Source organism: Canis lupus, chromosome 28 (genome assembly GCF_011100685.1).
Source record: "Canis lupus familiaris isolate Mischka breed German Shepherd chromosome 28, alternate assembly UU_Cfam_GSD_1.0, whole genome shotgun sequence".
Classification (NCBI taxonomy): Eukaryota; Metazoa; Chordata; class Mammalia; order Carnivora; family Canidae; genus Canis; species Canis lupus.
The window spans coordinates 12,496,715-12,509,583 of NC_049249.1; the positions used below are offsets into that span (position 1 = coordinate 12,496,715).

The window sequence follows — 12,869 nt, forward strand, 5'->3', positions numbered from 1 at the left end:
CTATCAAGAATAATATGAACTTTTGGGAACACATTTTTGTGAGGACCTGTGTTTTCAGTTTGCTTGGGTGTATATCCATACTTGGGTAAACATATATGGATTTAGTGGAATTGCTGAATCATAAGATAATTTATGTTTAATAATTTGAGAAACCACCAGACTTTTCCGAAGCAGGTGACTCATTTTACAATTCCACCAACAATGTCTAAGGGTTCCAATTTATCCACATCCATACCAATGTCATTTTTATTAGAGCCATTCTAGTGGGTGTGACGTGGTATTTCATTAGGGTTTTGATTTGCCTTTCTCTAATGATGAAGATGCTAAGCAACTTTTCATGTGCTTATTGGCTAGTTGTTTATCTTCAGATAACTGTCTTTTTCCATCCTTTGCCAACTTTTTTTTTAAGATTTTATTTATTTATTCATGAGAGACACAGAGAGAGAGGCAGAGACATAGGCAGAGGGAGAAACAGGCTCCCTGCTGGGAGCCCGTTGTGGGACTCTATCCCCAGACCCAGGATCACATCCTGAGCCAAAGGCAGATGCTCAACTGCTGAGCCACCCAGGCATCCCCTTTGCCCACTTTTTAACTGAGTTATGTTTTTATGAGTTGTAAATTTTCTTTATATATTCTGGGTATAATCTCCCTATTAGATATAGGATTTGCTGGTAGTCCGTTAAATACATTCTAAAAGCATTCTCAAGTCCAGTTGACCTATTTTTTCTTGGTTGCTTGTTTTTGTGATGTCTTATCTAAAAATATATTTTTCTACTCCAGGGTCACAAAGATTTACTCCTGTATTTTCTTCTAAGAGTTTTATAGTTTTCACTCTTACATTTAGGCATTTGATCCATTTTGAATTAACTGTTGTATACAGTGTTAGGTAGGCATCCAGCTTCGTTCTTTTGCATACAGATATCCATTTGTCACCCACTAGTTATGGAGCTATTCTGTGCCAGGTGCTATTCTTAGATTCTGGGGAAATGGAGATTAAGTGGAACATAGCTGTTGCCCCTCAGAAAACATATCATCATAGTAGGGGAAATCACTTAGAACAACAGCATGGTGAAATTATGCCTAGCTCCTGGAGTGGTTATAGCAAATGGTAGCTGCTATAATAATAATAACAATAATAATGATAGCTATATTGTTGTTATAAGTGCCAAAGAGAGGTTTGTACAAAGTGCTGTGGTGGGAGGGAGTGACTACATTTTCCATGTCTCAAGGTTGGCTTCACTGGGAGCCACCCCCAACCCTTCTGAGGCCTAGGAAGCAGAGGGGTACAGGGAGATAGGTCTCTTAAAGGGCAACCTTTTTTGAGAGAAGATGGACCTCAGGTATGTGTGTCATGAGCACAGCTGATTTCTGAACAAAGGTTATGTGAAATGTGAACAGGGCTATGTGATTTCTGATTCCCATTTCAGTCTGTACCCAAGAAAATGACTTCATTCATTTGTCTGTAGATTTCTATAGGCATTTGATGTGATCAGAGAGGCTGATTGTGAATTATAAAATATTTCTAATAGATTACATAAGTGTATTGTCTTGAATATTATAAAATTAGGACTTAAAATCTCTATTCCCTGGTGATCACATAGTATGTCCTCAAATTGACCTTATGAAGTGTATACCAGTGGTTGATTTTCACATGGAAGTTATGGCACTCCATGAAACATCATAAAATCTTAATCAATTTATTATTTTAAAAGATTTTATTTATATATTCATGAGAAGCAGAGACATAGGCAGAGGAAGAAGCAGGCTCCCCACAAGGAGCCCAATCCAGGACTCGATCCCAGGACCCCAGGATCACGCCCTGAGCCGAAGGCAGACGCTCAACCACTGAGCCACCCAGGTGTCCCAAAATGTTAATTTACTAATCCCATTTTATGAACTAATCTCTTAGTGGCAGAAAATGGCTCTTTTATATATATTCTGAGCTCCACATTACAAAAATTATCCAATTATAGAAAATAATTTTAAGAAATCATTTTTCCAAGTTTTCTGTTACAGTAGTCATTTGTTTTGTCATCTGTTAGCACATGTTAGGAGGAAAGTGAGAACAGGTGCCATAAGTTTAAGAACAATGTGTTGAGGAAAAGGCCTTTAAATTGAGCACATTCTAACAATTAACATAATCTGATTTAAGCAGTTGTTTCAAAGAAGGATAATTTTAGAACCACTGATGTAGAGTTTAAATTTTAATTTAAACACATTATATTTTATTAAAAAACAAAGGTTTTGGTGTCTGGTTTTAATATCATCTATTGTGTCAACTATGGATTTTCATTCCATTTAGTTCAGTTCATCAGGCATTTATTTGGGTTCCTGTTATATGGAGTGTATCCTATCTTAGTCTATATCCTGGAGGAGCTTATGGCCTGAGGAAGAAACATGGTCCAATAGAGGACACACTCATTGCTAGTTACGAGAAGCAGGAAGTTGTGACAGATGCTCTAGTGGAGTTGTCAAGGATTTCAAAACACAAACAAGGAGAGATTGGTTCAGATTCAGAATGGAGCAGATCTGGTAGGACTTTCTTGAGGAACTAGGGCCTAAGCTGGAACTTGAAGAGTGCAAATGGAGTGGGAGGAGACAGTGTGCACGAAGACTTAGAAAGTACATATGGACCAAGTTGAGGAAGTGAAGGTAACAAGGCGCATCTGGAGTATAGAATGGTAGGGGATATAGCAGGGCATTTTGCTGTCTTGATACTACCAAACCAACGAATCTGGATTTGATTCTGTGCATACTAGGGAGTCTTATAAGGTTTTTGAGCAAGGCAGTGGGATGATCAGACCAGTTTGGGGTTAGTTGAAGGACAGGTTGGAGTTGGAGAAGAAATCAAAGACAATTCTTTTTTTTTTTAAGATTTTATTTATTTATTCATTAGAGACACACACAGGGAGAGGGAGAGAGAGAGAGAGAGGCAGAGACACAGAGACACAGGCAGAGGGAGAAGCAGGCTCCATGCAGGGAGCCTGACGTGGGACTTGATCCCAGGACTCCAGGATCACGTCCCAGGCCCAAGGAAGGTGCTAAACCACTGAGCCACCCAGGGATCCCCCAGAGACCATTCTTGAGTGATACAAATCCCATTTTTCCAATTAAAATTACCAATAGGTAGTGATCTTGTGATTTGAGGTATCCAATACAGAAGTTCACATGTATAATTTTAATGGTTAATTATGCCTCCAGAAAACTGACTACTCCATTTATCTGATATTTTTAGCAAGGGCCAAGCTTAGAAAGGGTAATACTGATAAAGTATGACCTTCCTTTTATTAATTTATTGGGGGGGAGGGGGCAAGAATAACATCTAAGTCACAACCCTAGATTTTCTCCTTAAATGTCTCTTTGCCAAGGAAAAAAAAACCACCCAGGTCTGCATTTTAGAAATAGGACCAGGAAATGTATTTATCAGCAGATAAAAACAAATCAAGGTAAAGCAGGATAGTAGGACTGTTAGATAAGACTCAGTCTCTACTTTAGGGCTGACTCTAGTTACCTGAGTTTGCAATCCAGCTGCCCCACATCCAGGCTATGTAACCTTAGGCATGTTACTTAACCCATCTGTGCCTCAGTCCTTTCATCTATAATGGGGATAAGACTAGTACTTGTCTCAGGAGTTGTTAGAAGGATTACATGAGTTAATACATAAAAAGTGCTCCAAATAGTGCCTGACATATGATGAGAGTTCACTATACATTAACTATTATCATTCAGTTGTTGGACAATAAAAATTAACTGCCTGCCTATGACACATTATAGTTTACAAAGCACTCTTACACACCCACTAGGTCCTCTGAGCCCCCAATGACCAAATCCTAGCTGTCATTACTGCTAACAAACCACTCCAAAACTTAGAAGCATAAAACACCACCATTTTATGATGCTCAGATTCTATGAGTCGGGAATTTGGATGAGGTGCAACAGGACTTACTTATCTCTGCTTCACAGTGTCTATGCCTGCAGCTAGAGAAGACCAGATTGGCTGGTGAGGACTCTAGCAAGTGGGGCTGGATCATGAAAATTGCAGATCCACAGCCAACACAGCTTCTCCACTAACCTGCCTGGCACCGTGGTGGGATGGCTGGAAGGCAAGGCTCATCTGAATATGTCACCTGAGCACTTAGACTTCTATGTGCCCTCTCCACCATGGTAGCCTCAAACTTCTTAGAGCATTTTTCCAGAAGAAGCCACATGCCTTTTGTGACCTAGCCTCAGAAGTATCCTTGTAGTATCCCACTTTCCTGTCCTCTGTGGCTTAAAGTAGTCACAGGCCTGTCCAGATTCCAGAGAAAGAGATATAGACCACATCTTTAAATAGGAGGTGTATCAAAGAATTTGAGTCCATGTTTTATTTTTTATTTATTTATTTTATTTTTAAAATATTTTATTTATTTATTTGAGACACACACACACACACACACACAGAGCACAAGCAGGAGGAGCTGCAGAGGGAGAGGGATAAGCAGGCTCACAGCCGAATAGGGAGCCTGATATGGGGCTCGATCCCAGGACCCTGGGATCATGACCTGAGCTGTAGGCAGACGCTTAACCCACTGAACCACCTGGGTGCCCCCGGAGGCCCTATTTTAAAATCACCATACTGGTATTATTTCCTAATTCTAAATGAGAAAATAGAGACTCAGTAGAAGTTAAATGATGTGCCCAGGGGCAGTTGCACAGAGAGTATTTGGGGTAGTTATGGGGGGAAGTTTGGAGGAAAAAAGACTTCTAACCTAAATCTTTTGATTCCAAATTCTCATTCTTTTAATTAGGTTATTTATCCTCCTTCAGCTTAGATATACTTGCTAATATGTGAAAGTTAAAAGAAAAAAAAAAGTTAACTGGCTTTGTGTATACTAGGTAACTTTCTTAGAAAAGAGATAGATATAAAAGTAAAAGGTTTCGGGGTGCCTGGGTGGCTCAGTTGATTAAGCATTTGCATTTGGCTCAGGTCATGATCCCAGGGTCCTGGGATGGAGCCCTGCATCAGGCTCCCTGCTCAGTGGGAAGTCTGCTTCTCCCCCCACCCACCTCTTTCCACCACTCATGCTATTCTCTGTCAAATAAATAAATAAAATATTTTTCAAAAAAGTATAATGTTTGCATTTGTAAGAGCTTGTACACAAGCTTCATATTTTAAGGAGGTCCTATGATGAGTTCAGTCCACAATTGGTCACAGAACAACTTTTTATAATTTTCTCATAAGGAAAGATTTCTTTAAAAATGTTCCAGATGCTTAACTGTGACTTCATTTGTTCTCTAGGAAAATCTCACCTGGCCATTGTCCAGCGGGTGAACAATGAGGGTGAAGGGGACCCCTTCTATGAGGTGATGGGCATTGTCACACTGGAGGACATCATAGAGGAGATCATTAAGTCGGAGATCCTGGATGAAACTGACCTCTACAGTAAGTGCATGGCCTTGGCTCTTTTTCCAGGGTCATCCCATTTCTTGTGAGACTCTCAGAGCTGGCCTAGGTTGACATACTGTGTCAGAGTGTTGGGACAAGCCCATGCGTTGCTGTCAGCCCCCAAATGTTAGGTGCTGGCACGGTAGGATACCCTGGCTTGAGTCACCCTGAGTCACTGAGAAAATGCTAGCTAAATGTTTATCAGGAGGGAACCTTCGGGAACTAAGCCAACACTAAAAAGGAGACCTCCTGGCGTTTGGATGGAAGAGGAACTAACGGAAACTAAGTGTGCCTCGGGTGGCCTCTCTGCCCTCATTTTTGTCCCTCCCCTGCGTTGTTTTGGTTTTGTCTCTTCCTCCATCTAGCACTCCCTGGGGTTGCACTCACAGTTGGCCCACAAAACTGCAACAGCGCACAGTCAAGACTGTCAGGAGATTGCCCACATGCAACCTAAGCCCAAACCGTAAATAGCCCTTCTTCCACACTGCTCTTCTCCCTCATGCCTTTTCAGCCCTGCAGCCTGGTGTCTCATTCTCCCTCTCCACCTCTGCCTTCCACCCACAGCCCTCTCCTTGGGAACAATAGGGACTCCAAGCAGAGGGTGAGGGCTTTTGGTTACTGAGCCTTATCAAAGCTCTGCTTGCAAACATTACAAAGGCTTGCTTTGTCTGTGGGAGGAGAGTGTTATCTAAATCTACCGGAGTCCCTAGGCCAGGAAGTGTTTCCTCCTCTGAATTTTACTTCATGAGACAGCAGTCTCTTTTCCCTACCTCAGATAACTCATTCCATCCAGAATCCTGTCCTTAGTTTGCTAGGAGCAGCCATTCTGAAACCAGCTCACTGTAGAAAGAGCTTTAATGCTGTAAGGCAGTGAGTGGTGCATAAAGACTGCCTTCCCTTTATTCTTAGAGACCAAACCCAAAAGATGGGTCAGGCCCAGACAAGACAAAACACAAGTAAGAGTGTCACAGTGTCAGAGTGATTTTGCTGTGATACCCTAGCCAGACCCAACTTCTTCAAATAGGGGTTAACCTCTACCTCCCCCATTCCCTTCTCCCTTCACCTCTACTCACCACTCTTTTTTTTTTTTTTTTTAAGATTTTATTTATTTATTAGAGAGAGAGAGCATGAGTGGTGGGAAGGGGCAGAGGGAGAGTGAGAAGCAGACTCCCTGCTGAGCAGGGAACCTAATGTGGGCCTCAGTCCCAGGACCCTGAGATCACAACCTGAGCTGAAGGCAGACGCTTAACCAACTAAGCCACCCAGGTGCTCCTCTGTCCACCACTCTAGATTTAGAATTCCCAAGTATCTCAGTAGATCTATTAGGGAAGGCATTCACACTAAGTGTTTGTGGCTGATAGTAGTGATGGTAATCTAAATGAGTATGCTCTTCCTCCAGCATTTGTTTTAACAACCTTGATGTTCCAAATACTTACTATTAAAATAATAGAAATGAAGAGGGAGATGAGGAATGATTCTCCAATGGTGAAATGTTAAGTGGCATTCTGTTGAAGGAGGGAGAAGAGATATTTAAGCAAACATGTCCTATTAAAGCAGAAGATTGCTCACCAGTGAGAGTAGAAGAATTGATCTGATACATCTATTTGCTGCTTTCTTGCTGAGCAATCCTCTTTCTAAAGTTAGAGAAGGTTAGGGTTTTCCTGCCCTTATAAATAAGCTTCTGGAAGGATTCTTTAAGAGCTGTGAGAAGGCCACGGAACCAGGAATACTGTGTTTCTTCTCATTTGACCCTGACCCACAGGACAGCCAGGTCTGCATCTTGCCACTGTTGTTATCGGAGCAAAAGGAAAGTTAAAGCAGCAGCCGTGAGTCCAAGATAGGCCCACAGGACAGCACGGTAGAAGGGCACTTTCTGTCTTCTAGAAGGAAATCCAAACTTCTAGAAAATGGGGCTGAAGTGAGCTCCAAAAGGAGGAGAATACCGGGGAGCCAGATTCTAGGGCCCTGGTTCCTCGTCCCTGGGCTTCATTCCATTTAATGTCCACTGCATCTGCTCGGCTTGCACTACAAGTTCCCTGCAGCCCTGTCTGTCTCCAGGCCAAGTCTGGAGAAAACCCAAATCGCTCTCCTTGCTCTCCTTAGCACTGTGAAATAGGCGAGACACTTCAAAATTTTACTCAAAACTAAGGGAAAGCAAAAAAATATGTGACCAAAGAAAACATTCCCCCTATTCCTAAGAAAATATTTCTTGAAGATAAGCTTAAAAAAAGAAGAGAGAAAAAAATTTAATTGGAAAAAGCAGATTTTCCCCATCAGTATCACAGGCCATCTAAAGTCCCTCTAAGGCTTTGCCTGAGAACCCAACTTTGTAAGTTGTAGGGCTGTTCCCATTCCTTCCCCTTTCTTCTTCCCTTGATTTTTCCCAGTTCTCTACCTGGGGAGAGGCTAGGGTTGAAGCAGGAGAATTGTGAGTGGGAAGAGGAGACGACCACCTACATCCCTTCGGTGACATGCCCCAGGTACTGCTCAGCACGGAGTTTAAATCAGCAGGAAGAGAGAGACCTGGTGAGCCCAGCTCTGGGGACAGGAAAAGAGGCAGAATCTTGCTGGGCTCTGCCAAACCTGCCCTGAGTTTCATACTAACTGCACAGGATGAGGAGAAGCGTTATCGCTGCTTAGGAACCTCACTGTGTAGATGAAAACAGACACACCGAGGCTTAGAGACTTTGCACAGCTGGTAAGGAGGGGAGCCAGCACTGGAACCCCAGCCTTGGAGGCACCAGACCAGCCTTTCCCCTATTCCAGTCCACACCACCTCCGTGTACGTGATACTGAGACCTGGAGGCATGTCCTGCTGTCTGTCCCTTATCAGCACCCTTCTCCTCCCCGGGAAAGAGAAGCTGTGAGGTCACCTATAGTTGATACATTGCAGACACTCACGAGATCCCAAAGGATCCGTCTGTCCCATGTGACTGTGGGAAAACTGATTCTGAGATGGCCCCCATCTGTCCCCTGTGCCCCTACAGCAGACAACCGAAAAAGCAGAGGGTCCCGCACCGGGAGAGGAAGCGGCACGACTTCTCCCTGTTTAAGCTCTCCGACTCAGAGATGAGGGTGAAGATCTCCCCGCAGCTCCTGCTGGCCACACACCGCTTCATGGCCACAGGTATGACCGCCCACCCCCACATCCCCTCCTTAGGATCTAGAAGGTGAAACCCGTGCACCAATTACATCTATAGCACCTCACCTCACAACCTAATTCCCTATGCACAGCAGACACAGAACCTCTGTTCCAAGGGAGGGAGTGCCGTAGGTTGGGCCGCAGGATGCCACATATCATCATTTTCAGCCCCAGCCCTGATCTTCTAGGGTGGAAGTACACCTCAACTCTGCTTTTCTCTCTTCTTCTCAAGAAGGGAGCTAAAGAAACCACTGCTGCTCTTTTCCCTTCCTCCCCTTGCTTCCTGGCAGGAGCCTGAGGCCGAGCTCCATCCTGTTGGAGCTGAGGTGCCCCTGAGGATTTGCTGAGGAGGGCGACGAGGCCCAAGGCCCAGGACCTTCCCAGGACCACATAGGCTTAGGACCTACAAGTTCTTAAAATACAGAAGTCGATTGTGAAACTTGTAATCTTTAGAAAAAAAAATGAGGCTCCAAATACAAACTTCTTCTTATAAAGAAGATAGTATTTGTCTTTGAACTTTCCATCCTTCTCATCCAGGCCTAATGAAGGTGCTGACTTAGAATAATCACACCCATGACTAAGTTCAATTATCAGTTAATCCAACATGGGTTTCTTGGGTGTGTTATGAGTCCTAGTACTGTTCCAGGTGCTAGAAAACAGAAAATTTTAAATTGGAGCTTCATGAAAGTAGTTTTCAACATGTTTTCTAGTCCTAATTACAGATTTCTTTTAACTACTGGCTGCCTGTCACAGCAAAACAGCTGCATCTGTTCATAACATAACATAAAATAATATCTGTTAATATAAAAATGTGATGCGGCAAGGCTTCACATTTTTGAGAACGTATCCCTTAAGTAATTAACTCTGTATTAACTTGGAATTTCTTTTCATTCAACAGATACATGTCATACTAACAAATCAGATTAAATTCTCCATATTTCATTTGATTATAGTATTAAAGCTTTTGTTATTCATATGGCTTACTTATCTGTGCTCTTTTTACCATTACTCTTTTTCTCCTTAAACCTCTTTATTGAGGTAAGATTGACATACACAAAGCGGTACGTTATTAATGTATACAACTTGAGGAGTTTGGAGCTAAGTATACACCTGTGAAACTACTACCGCAGTCTGTGTCATGAACATATCCATCACCTCCAAGAGTTTCCTCCCACCTTATTTATTTATTATTTATTATTATTTTTTCTATGTTAACATAAAATCTCTCTCAGCAAAATTTTAAGTATACAATACAGTATTCCTAATTACAAGCACTGAGCTAGAAGATCTCTAGGATTTATTCATCCTGCATAACTGAAACTTTGCACCCTTTGACCAGTATCTTTCCTTTTTTTTTTTTTTTTTTTTTTTTTTTTTTTTTTTTTTGACCAGTATCTTTCCATGTGCCCCTCCCACTCACCCTGGCCAACCAAGCTACTTTCTGCTTCTATGAGTTTGACTATTTTATTTTGTTTTATTACATTTTTTTTTTAAATTTTTGAGAGAGCATGCATATGCATAAGGGGAGGGGAGGGGCAGGGGAAGAGAGAGAGACAGAGAATCTTAAGTAGGCTCCAGGCCCAGCACAGAACCCAAAGGTGAGCTTGATCTCACCATCTGAGCCAAAATCAAGAGTTGGATGCCCACCAACTCTGAGCCACCCAGGTGTCCCACATTTGACTATTTTAGATTCATCATATAAATGGTGTCAGAGGGATGCCTGGATGGCTCAGTGGTTGAGCCTCTGCCTTTGGTTCAGGACATGATCCTGGAGTCCCAAGATCAAGTCCCACATCAGTGCTTCCTCCATGGAGCCTGCTTCTCCTCTGCCTGTGTCTCTGCCTCTCTCTCTCTGTCTCTCATGAATAAATAAATAAAATCTTTTTTAAAAAAAGTGGCATCAGACATATTTGTCCTTATGTGACTGGCTTATTTCATTTAGCATAATGTCCTTCAGGTTCATCCATGTTATTGCAACTAGCAAAATTGCCTTTTTATTTAAGTTTATGCACAACTTTAAATAAAATCAAGAAGAAAATGAATAGCAAAACTGACATTTCCAAAACGGTGATCTGTTTTCTCCAGTGTGCCAGCTTAGGGACATACATCCCCAGAGGCCATGGGGAAAAAGCTGAGATGCACACTTGGGTATAAGACCCCCCTCTCTCTCCCTAAGAGAATCACAAGAGCCCTGCCAGCTTGGTGCCCAGGAGCATGAATGGAGGTGGCTCTAGACACATAGCCAGGTCGTGCCTATCCTGACTCCTCCAGCTGCTGATTCTTCCTGCCTCCCTATCTCCCCTAGAAGTGGAGCCCTTTAAATCTCTGTACCTCTCAGAGAAGATCCTGCTCCGGCTCCTGAAACATCCGAATGTGATCCAGGAACTAAAGTTTGATGAGAAGAACAAGAAAGCCCCAGAACACTACCTCTACCAGCGTAACCGCCCTGTGGACTACTTTGTGCTGCTTCTGCAGGTGAGTGGGAAAGTTAGGGACCCTCTGAGGGCAAGATGAGGGCATATCCAGGCTGGTTGGAGAGGAATGGCTGTGCCTTCTTGGTGCCGGGTTCTAAGACTCAGCCTGCTACCTTGCGGCAAGGCCAGTTGGGGTGGGCATTTGTCCATGACTCACCATAGGGATCTGTTGTGACTGGCTAGTGTCCCAAGAGTGGTGGAATCTTGATGGCAGTTAGTCTGGCCAGTCAGCAGTGTTGATGATGGAGTAGAGTGGGTACGTCTCCAGTAGAGGGGTTTAGCTAGCCCCTGGCCTTGTGCACTGCCCCACTGGTTTTTTTTTTTTCTTTAAGATTTTATTTATTTATTCATGAGAGACACACACACACAGAGAAGCAGAGACACAGGCAGGAGAAGCAGGTCCCATGCAGGGAGCCTGACACTAGCTGGTGCTGGGACATTCGTTATGGAAGGGCCATCACGAAGCAAATTGGTTAGTCAGGACTGGATGCTCTTTGATGAACTAAGCAATTAATTTACTACAAAGGGCTACTGAAGTTGGAGGTGCTATTTTTGAAATGGATCTAGACAGACTTCACATTTCCCTGTGATAAGAACATCAGCCCACCTGTTATCCAGACAGAAGACTTTAGGGTTGTAGTCAATAGGAGAACTGGAAGGACTTATGCACACCCTTAGTACACTTTCTTCTTTCTCCAGGGTAAAGTGGAAGTGGAGGTTGGGAAGGAAGGCCTTCGCTTCGAGAATGGAGCCTTCACCTACTATGGGGTCCCAGCCATCATGACCACTGCTTGCTCAGGTACTCCAGTTCCCAAGCCAGAGCTTTTTGGGGAAGCAATGGGTTATATGGGTTCAAGTCCTGACTCCTCTTAGGGACTCTGTACAAGCCATTTAACTTCCTAGACTTTAGTTTCCTCCTCTGTAAAATGAGTGTAAGAGTCATTTCATATACAGAGAGTTTGTTTGCAGAAGTACATGGTAGACTATAACATTATCAAGTGTCAGGAGTGGGTGGTGGTACTTTTCCATATGAAAAGACAAGTTTATTTTGCTTTTTACACTTACATTGATTGCCTGGTTTTTGCAGGGTTGGTCCGGGAGGTGGGGTGGATGAAGGGCATTCCCCTAAGAAGGTGTGTTTTCTGAACTGCCTCTGAAACGCATCATATCCTTCTTTCCTTAGATAACGATGTGCGGAAGGTTGGAAGTCTGGCTGGATCCTCTGTCTTTCGTATGTATCTCTCAAACCCCTCCCTCATCTGCCCCCATCGTGGTCCTGCCTCAGCCCACTCTGGGGACCTGGACCGAGCACTTTGAGCCTGGGCTGGGGCTAACACAAATGTTGGCAGCCTCTTTGTAATGCTCTGCCTGGAACACTGCCTCCTGCCAGGTACCCACAGACCACAGGTGCTTAGTTTCTGTGTTTGGAATGTTTTCTCCTGCTTCTCTGCTCATGGGCAAGTGATGAATGACAGGGCGGGAAGTTGTGAGGGGAGGGGCACCATTTAAAATTGTCACCTGCCCGGGGAATGCAGGCAGGTGATTGGTGTGCTCTGGTTCAGCCGTTCCTTCTCTGCTATGATATAATTCACTCACTGGCCTTTACTTGAAAACCCTGGTATGTCATTAAGGTATCAGGAGGAAATGACTGCAAGGTCTTAGGACACAAGTCCCAGGCTGATGCAATATAGTGCTTACCTGCTTCTCTTTCCTCGTCACCACATCTTAGCTAGTGGAGAGCGGCTGCCAGGTGGCTGTGCATGCTGATGGTGAGGGCTGCCACAGGGCTGATGGCTGGTTTGTTCTGTCCCTTCTGTGCTCTACCTTC

The 12,869-nt window shown here is 43.5% G+C and overlaps 1 protein-coding gene across 4 annotated transcripts in view; it reads left to right on the top strand.

Moving 5' to 3' along the window:
• CNNM1 (cyclin and CBS domain divalent metal cation transport mediator 1) overlaps positions 1-12,869 on the top strand; it is a 59,160-nt gene that overhangs the window by 19,662 nt on the left and 26,629 nt on the right. For all 4 annotated transcript variants that reach the window (XM_038578490.1, XM_038578491.1, XM_038578488.1 and 1 more), the window contains exons 2-6: positions 5,279-5,426; positions 8,416-8,552; positions 10,873-11,042; positions 11,741-11,840; positions 12,225-12,272. In XM_038578490.1, the coding sequence (XP_038434418.1) occupies positions 5,279-5,426; positions 8,416-8,552; positions 10,873-11,042; positions 11,741-11,840; positions 12,225-12,272 (603 nt within the window). The remainder of the gene's footprint in view (positions 1-5,278; positions 5,427-8,415; positions 8,553-10,872; positions 11,043-11,740; positions 11,841-12,224; positions 12,273-12,869) is intronic.